The sequence below is a fragment of the Sinocyclocheilus anshuiensis genome, unplaced genomic scaffold, assembly GCF_001515605.1.
Source record: "Sinocyclocheilus anshuiensis isolate Anshui unplaced genomic scaffold, SAMN03320099.WGS_v1.1 scaffold718, whole genome shotgun sequence".
NCBI lineage: Eukaryota > Metazoa > Chordata > Actinopteri > Cypriniformes > Cyprinidae > Sinocyclocheilus > Sinocyclocheilus anshuiensis.
The window spans coordinates 2,656,326-2,672,438 of record NW_015546102.1 but is presented as its reverse complement, the minus strand read 5'-3'; the positions used below and the strand labels follow the sequence as shown (position 1 = coordinate 2,672,438).

The 16,113-nt window shown below is 40.1% G+C and overlaps 1 protein-coding gene across 2 annotated transcripts in view; it reads right to left on the bottom strand.

The window, feature by feature from the left end:
• Window positions 1–4,059: 4,059 nt before the first annotated feature.
• Window positions 4,060–16,113, bottom strand: part of ptbp2b (polypyrimidine tract binding protein 2b) — a 17,795-nt gene continuing 5,741 nt past the window's right edge. The window contains exons 4-15 of one of the 2 annotated variants that reach the window (XM_016502292.1): window positions 14,813–14,985; window positions 13,727–13,870; window positions 13,451–13,609; window positions 12,426–12,536; window positions 11,895–12,093; window positions 11,500–11,559; window positions 10,729–10,844; window positions 6,689–6,722; window positions 6,048–6,140; window positions 5,738–5,954; window positions 5,370–5,447; window positions 4,060–5,272 (exon numbers count right to left, since the gene is read on the bottom strand). In XM_016502292.1, coding sequence (XP_016357778.1) covers window positions 5,143–5,272; window positions 5,370–5,447; window positions 5,738–5,954; window positions 6,048–6,140; window positions 6,689–6,722; window positions 10,729–10,844; window positions 11,500–11,559; window positions 11,895–12,093; window positions 12,426–12,536; window positions 13,451–13,609; window positions 13,727–13,870; window positions 14,813–14,985 — 1,514 coding nt within the window. In that variant the 3' untranslated portion in view covers window positions 4,060–5,142. The remainder of the gene's footprint in view (window positions 5,273–5,369; window positions 5,448–5,737; window positions 5,955–6,047; window positions 6,141–6,688; window positions 6,723–10,728; window positions 10,845–11,499; window positions 11,560–11,894; window positions 12,094–12,425; window positions 12,537–13,450; window positions 13,610–13,726; window positions 13,871–14,812; window positions 14,986–16,113) is intronic. The other variant, XM_016502293.1, reaches the window with a different exon arrangement.

Below are 16,113 nucleotides of genomic sequence, written 5' to 3'. Positions count from 1 at the left end.
GCACAGTGAGTGTGCAGTGACCTCACATTGTGACCACACCATGAGAATCGTGTGAGCTCATGGTGACATCATTGTGAGATCAAATTGTTGACTGGGTATGCCATTCCGAACCTTTGACTTGTTTTCCATGCAATTGCAATAAGCTGAGACGAAAGCTGAGCTTCAAAAAGGATGCTAAGGTACTGATTAACTCACCCTGCTACTGCTGCTGTGACCGAAATCAAAATCAATCAGTCAGAGTTGAACTCAAGAACCGGATCACCGGATTCATAAACGAATCATCCAGACTGCTTTGTTGAACCACACAAAGCGATTCATTGAAGAATCAGAACACGCCAATGTCTACATTTTCAGTAAATAATGACTTTTGCATTTGAAAATGCAAGACACAGGGCATTGGATGGGAAAAAAATGCAAGATCTAAAACTTATTTTTAAACGTTCAACTTCAACTTGAACACTGCGTTTTTTGAACGCTATCATGCGCTAGTAACTACAGTAGACTAGAGGCGCGTAATTGACAAGAAGTCCATCAAGTCTATAGCGCATGTTTACATAGAAAAAAATAGAAAATCAGCATAGTGAGATTCAAACTTCAATTGTGTTTCTTATAAAAAGCTAGAGTTTAGACAACTTGTACTATAGCATATTACTGTATAGGCCTACTTCTACTTTTTTGTTGTTGTTGTTATTTTGCAGCTTGCAGCTAACAAAAATTCTAAGTTCATTATAGTATGAAAATGGTAGGCCTATTTGTGAATATTCTCTGAACAACGAAAAAAAATGTGCATTTTTAACAATGGAACATTCCATTTTATCAGGAAAAAGAAATGTTCCATGAACAATGTATATATACATTGTAATTTACATTACATGTAAATAACATTTTTGTGCTGAAGTTTACATTCTATTCCATTCTATTAAAGGGGTCCTATTATGCTCTTTTACAAAGTCTTGATTTGATTGTTTTGGGGGTGTACTAGAACAGGCTCTCATACTAGGTTGTTCGAAAAACACATTATTTTTCACATATTTTACATTATTACAACACCTCTCTCCTCAGTCTGGCATGAACGGCTCGAATAGTTCCTGTCAAATGAAGGCCCGCCTTCTGAAATACGAAATGTGCTGTGATTGGTTAGCTGGGCCAGTGTGTGTTGTGATTGGCACCACTCGGCGCCTGGTCGGGAAATGTCATGCCCCTTACCATAGAGCTTCAGTGTAAATACTGCGTCAAAATCAAATCAATTTGAGCGCGATTTAAACCCGGATGATTGTAACCACTCTAAGTTCGTCTGCCTTGGGAAAGCTAGCATGTCTCAGACATAGTGATAACACTCGTTGCCTTCTCTACCGCAGCTCAACCAGGTCTCGTTCCATTTGTCGATATTTGTGATATCACAAATCCCGGAAAATATGCATTGTAGTCCAAACGAGTCGTTCATTATTGTTTTTGAAAAGTGATTTCTGTTAAATAAAATATCTCGTTTTGAAGTGGACTTTGAGCTTTGTAACTTCGCAAATCTTTTTTTATGCTCACACAGCAACATTACAGACTAACTAAAGTTGAAAAAGTGAAAAAGCATAATAGGACCCCTTTAACATTGCTGAAAGAACATTAGCCAAAGTTCTGAGAATGTTCCTAGCTGGGTGTTATCCCCAATCCACATACAGTTTCACTATATTGAAAATAATGGCCAGGATCTTCTTAACAAAGAAAAATAAAGTATTGTGTTCCATTGACAAAAGAAAGTCAAACAGGCTTGGAACAACATGGGGGTTAATGACAGATTTTCCATTTTGAGTGAACTATCCCTTTAAGAGCAGGAGCTGTAGGTTTTGCTCAAGGTTATTCTACATCCTCAACTTCACAGCTAGTAATTACCCAATGCTGTTTTCCAATTCACGTTAGGAAATACAAACCTTGGAGAAAGAGCAAAACTGTCAAACTGACACATAACAGGAAGTGATTAAAGGAAAAATAGAGTAATATATGGAGATATATTTAATATATGGCGAACCATGGAGTCTGTTGACATTTGGGTCATAATTACGCTATGCTAATTAAATCTGCTGAGTATCAGAGAGCTGTTTAATAATTCAAACCCAGTGCAACCTCTAATACCAATGCCAATTTCCCAAAGTAAAGACAGTGGAATGATCATACTTGTCTCTCCTAAATATTTCATTCTCCTTGGGAAATAATTTTGACCTACAAAGACTAAGGAAGGGCACTGACACTATTTCTGTACTTACAGTGGAGAAACTGTTCTGAACCAGACTGGGCATGTGGAAATGTGATCTGTCACAGTACAACTGAAGGCTCCTATTTAGCACTGCATGAAGTCTCATGATAACCATCCATAACTGTGCTACAATTATATCAGTTGTTGAAGGAAAACATATCAATTGTCAAGTCAAACAATGCTAGTAGTTTTTTTGTGCCCTGTTGATCTCTGAACTGACTTGTATTGGGCCTACAGTTTGTTCTCTGGCAGTCTTTTCTCAAAGCAGAGAGAAACAGCAGTTTTTGTTTTTTTCTCCAGGCATGAACTGTATTAAAGGCTATGTGGCGAGTTACAGATGGCCTTGCAACAACACAATTGAACAGAGTGGGCTTGGATTGCTCAAGGGAGCTTTGACATCCAGAATATTCGCAACACAATAACAAGATCCCAGAGCTTTAGGAAAAAGCCTGAGCTTTAGAGCAGGCTGGTTAAGTTCAATTAACACATTCAAAACAGCACATTTTTGTTCAGAAATTTAAATTAGCAAATGTTCCAATATGGTTTGGAGCAGAAGAAACTACAGTGGAGGCCAACAATATTAGCACCCTTGCACTTTAACAAGGAACTATTTATTATTGCATAAATGTTGAAATGAAAACATGTAGTCTTCAGCCCATATTTTAATATTTAAAAAAAAATCTTTGCTTTTTAATTTAGAAGGCTTTTAAACTAGTAAACAAAAGAAAATGGCATAATATGGTATGCATATTAGGGGCCATATCAGTACGTAGCTTATTAATACAAGTAATATATTAATTAAACTCTAATCTGAAATCTAATGAAAGAAAAAAAATCTAAATCAAGAAATCATTTTTTCCCCACAATATTTGTTTTACTGATGAAAATGCAGTTCTTAAAACTTCTTGAATCACATAATGTATCATGATTAATTTAATATATCAATATTGCTGCTTCTGTTAACAGAACGTGAAAACAGGCAGCTTTGTCATAGTTGCAGCAAAAATACCAGCTTTGTCTTCACCTATAGAGCCATATTTTCAGTTACTTTCCTGTGTTTGGTTTCATGTGCTATGAAATTAGGTGGAAACAGCCTTATCACACTGTTCTAGGTTGCAAAATCCAAAATATTCAGGGTTTTTTTTATGCCAAGCACCCAACCCTAAAGGCAACACAACCCCAAAACTTTGAATCTCCTTCATGTTTTACTATAGCAAATGCATTGTACTCTGTCAAAGCTTTCTTTCTATAAAAAAAGATAGCATGCTTACCAAAAAAAAAAAAATACTCTCCCAGAAGGATTCTAGCACTGCACTGTTGTTTATGCCAGTTCACAAAAATGGTGCAAGCTGCAATTTTTGTACCTTGCATCTTGGCAACTAAACACAGGTACCAATCTGTTGCCCAAACACCCTACTTTTGGAAAAAAAGATTATGGGGACATGAAAATAGCATGCACATTGATGTCTAGGTTGGATGGATATGTAGACAGAGATCTGGGGATAAGCATGAGAAAAAAGAGAAGAAACATGACAATAGGATGGGAAAGTTCCAGATGATCACTGCAAATAAAGTCAAAGATTACATTGTTTTCATGTTTTACTTCCAGGGTGTATTTTTATACCAAGTCAAGTGAGCATTTCTCCACCCTGGAAAGAGTACATCATAGAAAAAGAGCTAAGTGAGATACAGAGGACAGTACAGGAAGAGGAAGAGACAGCAGAGAGGCAGAGGTGAATGCAGAGCGAGAAGAGTTTATTCAGCATGCTACAAGATAAAAGCACTACACCACACAGGGACCGTCAAGCATGAGCTTGGTAGAAAAAAGAACCTTTAATTGTGCCACTTCTATACTGAACTTTACATTCTGAAATATGTAAAAACTCAATTCATGTAGAAAATTTACAGAACACCTCCTCCCCTTTGTTTCCCAGGCCTAGACCACAAAAAAGTAATTTTTCAGTAGAATCAGTGGGCGATTCTCGCACAACCACAATCAACGACAATTAAGGGTCATTTATATGAGTGATGTCAGTTGGAAAGTCTGACCCCCCCCCATTGATAAAAATATTCCAGAGGTTGAATAAAACATTTTGCACAATGCAGAATAAAGTAAGACTAAAGGCACATTTACTTTGGTCCCAACAGTCCCTACATTAATGTGACATCACAACATCAAACATGGTCAATCTGACACATGCAACTGCCGAGATCCATCAGCACATGCTCTGATTTTCATCTAAAAAAAAAATGGGCAACAATTCACTGAAGCAAAAGTCAATGAGAAATATCAAAGCAGGTTCTATACGTCACACACTGTGCTCCCCACTGTCAGTGTTTTGTTTAGCACAGGTTTCAATCACAAAAAGTACCTTGGGTGCCTGATCAAAGAAGAAAAAAAAAACACTACAGCCCAGAATAAAACAAATGCACAAGATAATTTACAACTTGGAGTACGTTCCATCAAAGTCAGTTACTTGTGTTTTTTTGTACTGAGCTTTTGCCTTTGAATCAAAGCAAGCCGACTAGCTTTCAAAGCTTGAATTGAATTGGTTTTGAAAAATGACAAGGTGAGGCCACGTTGGGCGAGAATGAAACCCATCAAAACAACAGCAAGGTTACGTTTTCTGTATCATCACACATAATGCGCCTAAACCTCTATAATGTGTAACAACGGGAGCAAAGGGATGATGCTATTTTGCTATGTAAGGCACATTTTTGTCAATCCATCCTAAAACAGACTTAACAGCTGGCCATACACAAACAATAGTAGGAGCAGATACAGAGCGAGTGTTCCTTTAAGGGCCATTCTCATTGAAGTTCTTGATATGGTGTTAAGGAATGACTTGAGGCTCCTGGGGGAGAGAGAGGAAATGTGGCATAGCACCAGGGGATCCTCAGATGGTGGACTTTGAGAAGGACACTCTCAGGCGGTGGCCACGGCCCATGTCGTAGTTGTGAAGGTCAATGAGTGCCTGAATCGCCTCCTCCGCCGTGGACATCTGCAGCAGAGCCATTTTGCGATCTCTAGAAATAATAATTTAAAAAAAATAAGTGACAGTCAAACCGAGGATCGTGAACGTAGACAAAAATAACTAAGAAATGGAATGCAGTGGGTTCTTACTGGAAAAACTTGAACGCTTTCACTGTACCGCCGGAATTTGAGAAGAGCAGTCGTAAATCCTCCTCTGTCACATTCTCACTGGAGGGGAAACAAGCAGTTATTAGCATTTCCTCAGAGTAAATGGAAAAATGTTATCATGATGCATGAACCAATAAAAAAGGAAAACAAATTTTCCTTGGTAGCCACATTTTAATCTCAGACTTGAACTGAAAGACACTGCGAGGGAAAAAATTACTTTAAAAAGATGGTCAGCAGTTGGTCCAAGATGTATGATTCCACAACAAGACACAAGTATTAATAAAATGGCAAAACCTACAGAAAAATCACTACTAGCATTCATTAGGACTGATGTTCTCCTGCATACTCACGGTATGTTAGAGAGATGGAGAGTAGCTGAAGGGGGGAAGATGTTCTGGAAGTTCTTGGACCCAGGCTTCTTGAAGCGATGCAGAGGAGAACTGGTGAAGTCCTTGGTCAGGCCCTGATCATCTAAACCCTCCCTGGGCAGCTGTACTGTCTGGTGCTTGGAGAGGGTCACACGAATGATCTTGCCATACATCTTCTGCCCGTTCAGATGGCTCATGGCTAGATAATAAAGACACGGAGAGCTCTTTCTCCTCTTAATGAGATATAAATATGGTACATGTTAATCACAAAAAGGACAGCGTGTCATCTTACCTAACTGAGCTTGGTTGCCATCAGACATCTGGATTAGAGCACTGTCCTTCTTATTGTAAAGGATCTTCACGCGCTGCACGTCACCGTAGACACCTTCGGTTAAGCAAGAGGCAGATGGAAGAGGGAGGGAAGGAGGAGGAGGAGAGGAGTGAACCAGGAAGGACAAGTTAGTGCTTCAGAAGCTCCGGTTCTGACATGAAAGGTGAAGATGATGGTACAAATCTTCCAAATTATCTACACCAAAGAGTCCAAAACAGTGTTTCTAACAGACACAGCTTATTTGATACGCCCTCCAAAAACAAGCTCATGTGATATGGCAAAGTTAAAATCAAAAGCCTACATGCAAAATAATCAACCATGCATTAACATAAGCTGTACATGAAGAGAGACAGATAGAGCAAGATAGAGACAGAGGCTTCGAAATCCAAGGAAAAACAAACAAAAAACTAGGCTATTTCATTTAAAATTTGGCATAGTAGAACTAAACAAATTAAATTGGAAAACTAAGAAACTGTTGTTACACTAGTGCCAGATTAATAACTAACCCTTACAATGATAAATGAAAGAGAAAATAAAACAACTGAAATGAAATTAACAATAGATAAACAAAAAAAAGAGGTAGATTGCTAACAATAACATACCGAAGAGGGTAAACAGACTTTGGGGCGTAACCATCTTTAGAAGGAGAGAAGAGCAAGCAGCGTAAGACAGGAAGAGAGAAGAGTCGAGGTAGAGCGGAGATGAACAGATCATCCATAACGGAGGGTGGTTTCCCGTAGAATGGTGAGGTGGTCATGGAGCATGGGTCAAGGCAGTTAATTGGGGCAAGTCGGTCCGAGGAGGAACATTTGTTTTGGTTCAGGCACAAAGCATGAATGGGTGGAGGGCGGGGAGACAGGATTGCAGGAGAGAAAGCGCCAACCAATCACAGAGGAGTAAGGAGAGGAGAGAAGAGGAGAGGAGAGGGAAGAGGAGGGGTTGGAAACAGCGTGGGATAAAAGAAAAAAAAAGAAAAAAAGTTGGAAGGGGGGACAAAAATAATATACAGGTCAGTACATAGGAAATGCAGGAGTTTGGTCAGAAAATGGCAGGGTTCTCTTTTTCTTTTGCTTCCCCCGACTATGTTTAACAGTGCCAAACGTAGTCACCCGAGACCGAGCGTGGGCAGGGCACATTTACTCAGACTAAGTGCAGCACAGAAACGCTGTGAGAAGGACAAAGCATGCAGAGCGCATGGAAGGCTTTGGTATGAGAAAGCGTTAAGGTAAAAAAACAAACAAAACATCAGCCTATGGCAGTAAAGGGGCGGGGCCATGCAGCGAGTAGGCATGAAAACCACCTTGCAGAGTTATGGCATCAATAGAGAGCACGCCATGTCAAAAACTCCACGAACTCACAAGTGTTTGGAAAAACAAAAACCATGATGGGGAAATTACTGGGACACTTCAAAAAGACAAAATCAAAGTGAGAAAGAGTGTGAGAGAAATGAGAGGTGGGTGGGGCTACCATGTTTCATACCAACTTTGAATAGCTTAGAGAGAGGCAGTGGAGCATCAGGAGAGGAAGAGAGAGATACAGCTTAGAGAAAAGACAGTTAGATATTACTTCCAGACAGAGTGCTCGTGAAAAGGTGTGAGGGAGAGAGAGAGAGAGCCAGAGAGAGGGGAGAGGGGGAGAGATAAAGAGAGAGGAGAGACAGTGATCAAAATTTGCACAGAGGAGAGACTGCAGAAAGACCCTCCATTTTGACGAAAACCTTACTGAGAATGCTTTCAGTATATTTCTGCAAGTATAAATGTCACAATAGAAAACAAAGAGCTACAGGTTCTAATTCATTACTAGTCACTATCAATTCACTACTAACTGCAAATATACTGAAATAACATTGAACATAATATATGAAATACACTGAGGATGGAAATGAGACACAGGTCAACCTTGAAGTCATGTCAAGACAAGTTTCTCAATCTAAGGCACATTAGAAAAGTGACTGAAATGACTTTGAAATCAACTTCAAAACATCCAGCAAAAGAGCAAAGTTAACATGGGAATGTGATTACAGTGTTTGGAATGAAGGAAGCCCTGATGATGTATTTAGTAGGGCTGGGTATTTTTTTTTGTTTTTGTTCATAAAGTGTACCGTGACAAACACACTCTGGGTTCACCCAAAAAATTCTGTCATCATTAACTCAGCCTCATGTTGTTTTTATTTCAGATTCAATTTAGGCTTTTAATCACATATAAACATTGATCACCGCACACAGAGCTCATCAAATATGGTAAACACGGAAGCTCAACCATGCTTGCTTGATAAGTGAGAACCAATGAGGTTTGTTCTGGCACATGAAGCAAGCAAGGTTGAGTCTGTATGTGTAGGTATGCTGACTAAAGATTGAAAAAAAGGCCTAAATGAAAACTGTTAATCATATACGGCTGGAGTTCACTACAAGAATATTGTAATCTGAACAAACAAAAAAAAACCTAGACATCACACACCAGCCGACTTTGTCAGTGGTTATAGGAAAAAATTGGGCACCATACATTAAATGAATGAGGATCATACACAGCCAAGCATTCAAGACGTTCTAAAGCAAAAACAGACAGTGTCTGTCCATCATATACTATGTGGTTTCTGTGAAATCTGACTGCCTAAAATCAGTACATTGGTTCTGACTTTCCACAACTAGTGTTGGAGCGTACAGGCTATAAATTGGGTCAAAAATCTGGACAAACTTTGTGTAGCATTTTCCAGCTTAAACGCGATCTTGCACCTTCAGAAGACTTGCATTAAACCGCTTTTTGACAAGTGAATGTTTTGGCTGTGTGGACTTTCAATGGATGGACAAAAATGAAGAGAGAACATTAAAAATGTCTTCATTTGTGTGCTGAAAATGAACAAGTCTTTTTTGGTTTTCTGTTTTTGGACTGACATTAGGGTGAGTAAACGATGACAGAATTTCCATTTCTTGGTGAACTAACGCTTTCATTTTCACACTTGTATATTATGTAATATTTTGGGCCATTACAGCTTAAAAAAGCAAATATAATGCAATTGCAGACTTTGAAATGACGTATAAATTTAAACAATGAAAGCACATATGTGGGGCAGCTGGTGAGGTTTAAAAATGTTTACTAAAAACAATAATGCATTAAAATGCTCTTGTGGTTTTAAACATTATATTAGTTCTTGCAATTGCTGATAAAGATTAATTTTAATATTTTGTGTTTTTATACAGCTCTAGTATTTAATGAAAAATATGTAACAATTATGAAAAGGCTTATGACATCACCAAGAATCCTTCTTTATGTTGTACTCTCACAACACAACAACCTTTCATGTATGCAGGGCTCGCAAAATCGCTAGCCCGACGTCCCGGGGCTATTGTGTTTTCCAGTCGGGCTACCAAAATGTATCACCACTCTGCCCGACGGGCTATCTTAAATACAGATCTCCCGCGGGTCCTTAAAAACTCCTAAAGTGAGTTGGATCAAATTTAAGGCCATAAAAAGTTTTAAATATGTTAAATGGTATAAGAAATGTCTTAATTATAATTTCAAGAGGTCTTACAGTTGGAGACGGAAAGACAAGAGTCGCTATACGGCTGGATTAAACTTCAAAAGGCAATGATGTCATTGAATAAATATGAGCGCTGCACGTTTCAAGTCAAACGTGGCTCGGATGTCTTTATTTGAATGTATCTGAAGGGAACTGACTGTCCTCAGAAACGTGTCGTTGGCATTTTAATTTCATCTTACCTATAATTCCTGATAAAGCAGCGTTTATGAGCACGAGCTGCTTTGTGTACAGCCATTACCGGGGAAACCGCAATATTTCAGCGCTCCTAAAGCGCCACCTCATGGCAGAGAATTAATTTGTATTTCCAATAAGCATTCCTTGCTGTTTATGGTCAGATCAATGCAAATATCAACTCATGTTTTGACGAAGCAAACACATAAAAAGAAGTTAATGTGCCTTCTAAAAATCTAAACAATTAATACAGTAATATTCATACGTTTTAAATTGACAATTTATATGCTTGACTTTTCATAAAAATGGTCTAAAGGCTGAAATGCTGTTGTATGAGATTTTGTTTTTGTGAAAACCTGTATCTGAACTCTAAATCATGTAATTTTATAGCTCAATACTGTATGTTACCATAGACATTGTCCAACCCCACTCATACTGTGTTCATTTTACTTGTGCAGCTCTTAAAATGGGTCATAAATTGCCTTAAATTTATTTTTACAAATTCTGCAGATACACTGTAAATAGTGAAATAAAATTCCTTCCTTCATATTTGTTGATATTTGTGTATTGAAAATATTTTTGATTGACATTTAAACTCCTATCTGATTTTCTATATTTAAAAAAAAAAAAGATATTGTTTTTATTTGGGCTACTTCAATTTTTGAGCTACCAAAATCTGAGGAGTACCTGCCCGAAGGGCTACCAGGGATTTAGAAATTTTGCGAGCCCTGGTATGTTAACACTGCTCTGCTGCTAAATGTCGTGAAGGCCCCTCCAACTCAAAAATTATCTTTAACCGATGAGGACTGAACATATAGAACCTGAGACATACAGTGACCTGATTGGCATAATGAAAAGAATGAAGAGAGAGAGCAGGGATGTGTTTGTGTGTGTGTGTTTGTGTGTGTGTGTGTGTTGTGGGTGTGTACTGACCTCTTCGTTGAGGTTGCTGACCAGGAGCACTCCGCCAGGTCCCGTATGTCCAGACAACGCCACCCTCCCTGCTGCTGCCGCCGCTGCTGCTGCTGCACTCAGAGGGCTGATGGCCCCTACAGAGAGAGGAGAAGAGAGGAAGGACCGTGTCAGCTCACACAACCCAGAAGAGCCTACTGCTCAGCATCTCAGTCGGATCTGCCCTGTGGCCATGCATTCTACCTGTCTGCACCCACCACACCAAGCACATCCAGTTACGCAGCCAACACCACACACCTCGGGCAAACCCACATCCCAGAGTCAATATCTGCCGCTAGGCAGATCGCTATCTGAACCGATTTCACACAGACTGGCACTCTAGAGCAATATCCGAACAAAATTGCTTTTTGGGCCCTCTCTGCTCACTGTAGTTAGCCGCTCAATAGGCCGCTCTGCTTTAGCTAAAGGGAACTCGTGTTTGGCAGTTTGGATTGCCAGTCTGTCTGAAATACGGGTCTCTAATTAGTGTGCGTGTCAATCTATTACGTCAGGCCCATAATGCAGAATGGAAGGGCTTATTGTTGCAGCTTCAGATTTATGCTTTGACAAATAATGACACTGTTTATGAATCCTGCATGTCAAGTCAGGACAAATGGTTGGGGTGGTTTCAACATGAAAGCCCTGCCAATTCTGACAGCACTGGAAAAGTCCCTGTCCTTCAGAAGGAAGAGCGCATTCAAGTAGGATTAGAAAATCAAAAGGAAAAAGGAAAGTAAATGGAAGCATAGGTACCTAGAGAAGATGGAAACCCTCCACCACTAGAGTAGGAAGTTACCATTCCAGAGGGAGTACCTAAGGAGAACGTGTACAGTCAAAGTCTTACGGGATCAAACACAGACTGGGGGCCGTGGAAGCGGCAAAAACGTAAAGCAACGTGTTTGAATGGCACATCAATTAGACGGGATTGCATTTCAGGCACCATTGACCCATTTTCCACTAAGAACTAGAAAACTCTCATGAATCACAATAGAGGGGAAGCATTCACACCTCTACCCTGCTCTGAAACTGAAGCTATGCAGACAGGAGATGATGATGCATGTCAGAGAATGACAGGGAAGATGGGTCTTAAAGGTGTGATTGAGCAACGATTGTGTTTGAGGCACACGCGAGAGCGTTTTTTAACATACCGAGCAGGGAGGTGGAATCTTTGCTGAGAGTGGCAGCCACAGACGGGTCCATGGGCGGTTGACCGTCTCCTGCAGGCAGCTCTGGCCGGGTGTAATCCCGGCTTTTGTCATTGTTGTATTTTACATTCAGGTTGACCAGCTTGGAGAAGTCGATGCGCAAAGTGCAGCAGGAGTTGTATATGTTCTGGCCATCCAAGGACTTTAATGAAAGGAGGCGAAAAAAAGAGACGGAGGATGAGAGCAAGACATTTGTTATTCTATGACATGGGTGAATAAGGATAAGAATAATTACAGCCAGTGCGTAATGTAGGGTCCTGGCTCAAAGTAATAAAAACGCTCCTCTACAAGTAATGACAACTGCAGTCATTTCATCACATAAATGAAAGAAAGGTACTAAACCAACATATGACCGGATCATAATTTGCCTGTGGCCATAACCATCACATTAAAAATCTCATAACAGTGCTTTGGCACATCATTACACATTTATAGATTTTGCAGTGGTTTCAATCCTCCTCTTCGTTCACTCACCAGTTTGGCCTGCTGGGCATTTACTGGGTCACTGAACTGCAGAAGAGCCTGGAACTGATTATTTTTGGTAAATGTGATTATCTTCATGACGGTCCCAAACTTGGAGAAGATCTAAGAGAGATCAGTGCAAAGTCCTGTTAATTCAGAGGCATGAGAGTAGAGACCTGCACTCCCGCGGGAGTACCGCGGGACCCAACGCAACAGGGTGCGGCGCAGGACAACTCTTGATGGGCGAGTGCGGGCGGGAAGAGACTCGTGTGTGTGCGGGATGCGGGAGAATAAAATGATTTGCGGGACTCCCACAAAATAGAATATCTAAACATAAAGTGTCTAAAACATATAAATTGTAATTAATCTGTTGCACAAAAGCAAGAACTAATATTAACATTAAAATAATTGACATGCGCAAGCTAGGCATAGTTTCTATTTATAACACGTGTTTAAAGGGTTGCGCAATGTAGCCAATCACAGACTCAGCTGTTGATTTCTGGAACACAATGGCCAATCATAGGTGATTAAGTTAGAATCTACTCACCGCAGTGCTAAAAATTGCGTGCTCACGAATCCTCTCATTTTAACATACGAAGTGTAGACACTGTGAAAGATTCATTGTGCATATATTTATTGTGTTATAACAGAGCTTTATGAGATTGCGATTAACTGAGATGTCAGCTTTTAGTGATAATAAAGGAAGCGCGCTGCTCGCATTCTGCCATGCCAAACCATGCACGCAGCAGCCCATGCTTGCTTTTCTGTTAAAAATAACAGTGGTTTGAGAATGTTTATGCTGGGATGTTGTGGAGCTTAGGAGATGTTACAGAACCATTTAATGTAAATGTCTTCGATGTACTGAAAAAACTATATAGATTACTTTTATGCGGGTTTCTGCAGGCGGGAGCGGGACAAAACATGAATGTTGCGGGAGCGGGACGTGCAGGTCTCTACATGAGAGTGTAAAAATACATTCGGCTGTTTTTTTTTAAACTGCAGTTTATTCCAGATGGATGCCTGCTGTGGCCAGTGACCTGTTGGAGGACGTCCAGGGTGACTGGGTAGAACATGTTGTCGATGATTATTCGCAGTACTGGGCTGGGAGCAGGCGTTAACACACTCTCGCCGGCCGCTGAGCTTGGAGAGCCACCCTCCTGGACCGCGGACACCGCCTGTAGCACAGCCTGAGCTCGCTTTGGAAGGAAAGCAAGGGAACCGATTAGGACTAGAACTATGCTAATTACACACTTCTGTTGCTGATATCATTTTAGTTCTGAAAAATTAAAACAAGGAGGAGTGCATTTTCTAACCTGGTTGAGCGCACTGTCAGTCTTGAGCTCTTTGTGGTTGGAGTACTGAATGAACACTGGGACATTACGCACTTGAGGTGTAACAGCTGTGTAATAGTTCACCATGGTAACAGCTGCTTCCTCTGTTCCTAGCTCCAAAAATGCCTAATTGAGGGAAAGTGTTCAAAATGAAGAAAGAAGCTCTTTTTCCAAATGAATGAGCAAAAACTTTGTTCACCCAATTTGAAAAACAGCTTTAAAGGGTCATGAAACCCCGTTTCAGCATTGGTTAGTTCTCACTACAGTTTTAAAAAATGCTAAAAAAGTGTGCGTGGTGCGCAGCGGAGCGGAGGGGGAAGAGGGGAGAAAGACAACACACACAGCTTCGGGTTCAGACAGTTTCATTTCACTCCCATCGAGTTAAAAACACAAATAAATGCACAGCCATTTGCACTCTGCATCGAAAACATATATATGAACACGCTGTTGCACCTCTGATAACTTTTTAGGCTTATTCTGCTGCGTTTATATAAGCATTTTGACGGCTTGTGTCACAAAGCTGTAAAACGGTTACACTCACTAAGTGAATCGAGTTTGTGCTGAACTCTTATTACAAAGCAAAAACATCCTTCGATCCATGAACATTTCTCTCAGTTGATGAACGCAGTCTCACAGTCTGAAGCATCTGTCATAGCAAATCAACACTTGCTGTTGTGAATAATTAAGCGAAGCGTCTTCTCATAGGATAAGAACACGCAGTCTCATGAATAATTTAAAAGACACCGATGTGTCATCGACGTACTATAGTCCATTGCCACGTCACAAATTGTAACGTCAACACGATGTAGATTTTAAACCCAGAAGATGAAAATAGCGCAAAAAAGCTTAAAATTAACCAGTTTTCTCAAACAGTTAAAATTATTGGATGCTAACACTGTCTTCTATAATGTGCAACACAAACACCTCTGCTAAAATCTCAGAAAAAGTAGTCTGGGGTTTCATGACCCTTTAACAAGACATTTTAAACACTAAATTGAACTTCAGAAGCTCTATCTCTTTGCTATCACAACAGGTTTAACGTTCCTCACCACCATCCCCATCACATACCTGATTTTTGCCTTTAAGCATCAGGATATTAGTGACCTTTCCAAAGGGCAAACCCAGGGCGATGACCTCAGTCTCGGAAACCTCATTGGGGAGTTTCCGGATATGAATGACTCTGGATGGTGGGCTGTCCATGCTGTCCTCCACCCTCAGTTTCTTACTGTCACTTCCATTAGCTGTCAAATAAATCAGAAATACACCTGCACTTCAAAAGTTTTTTTTTTTTTTTGTATGTTTATATGATATTTAATTTAATAAATTGGACCACCTATATATTATTTGCCAGTAACTGTGGAAATGATAATCAATACAGATGTACAGTGTTTCAATTTTCCAGATTTTGTTTATTTCATGAATAAGCAAAAAATGACTTAGTGTCCTTGGATGTGATCTCGCATTCTGCTAGCACTTGTTTTACAAAATGCCGTATGTATGCATGTCAAATGATTTTGGCCATTTTGCTGTCCCTTGATATTTTTCAGCATATCGCACCAAACCTAATTGCAATTTTTCTGGTTAAAATTACGATTTGCAATTTAAAATGTGCTTTTTAAAACAAATTAACCATAAATAAATATAATAATCAGATAAAAAATTTATGATAAGAACAATAATAATTTTATTTGACGGAGAACTATTGTTTTACAAACTGCAGGGTTACTTGTTAATATGCAAAATCTTTGACAGTAATTTCTTAATTTTTATCAGGAGGTATGTAAAATCAAAAACAGAGTCAATGTCTTTAATATGAAATATGAGCCTTTTATTAGGGGTGCTTCGACTGATCGGCTACCGATCACTATCGGTATGTGTATGTTGATAATCACGTTGGGATGATTGATCGGCGGTCTCTAAAAAGGCTGATCTCAAAAAAAACGATCTCAAGCTGATAACGCTGCCGTGAGAGGTTTTGCACGACATGCAGCGGCACCGTCTCAAGTCTCTGTCCGGTGTGGATAAAATAATTATAATGGTGACGGAGGATCTCAACAGGGTCTACTGTAGGACACTCTGGAGCAGTTTTAGCAAGCCGACACTAACCGAGCCTCTCGGCGCCACTACCCATTTGAGGTGAGAACACAGGAGAATACCGGCTCCACACGGAGGCTATAGAATCTAGCGAACGTGTTGGGGGTCGCCCAGCCCGCAGCCCTACAAATATCTGTCAGCGAGGCGCCACGAGCCAACGCCCAGGAGGATGCAACACTTCTAGTTGAGTGAGCTCGCAGCCTGAATGGGCAGGGCACACCCTGTGCCTGATAAGCCAGGGTGATGGCATCCACAATCCAGTGGGCCATCCTCTG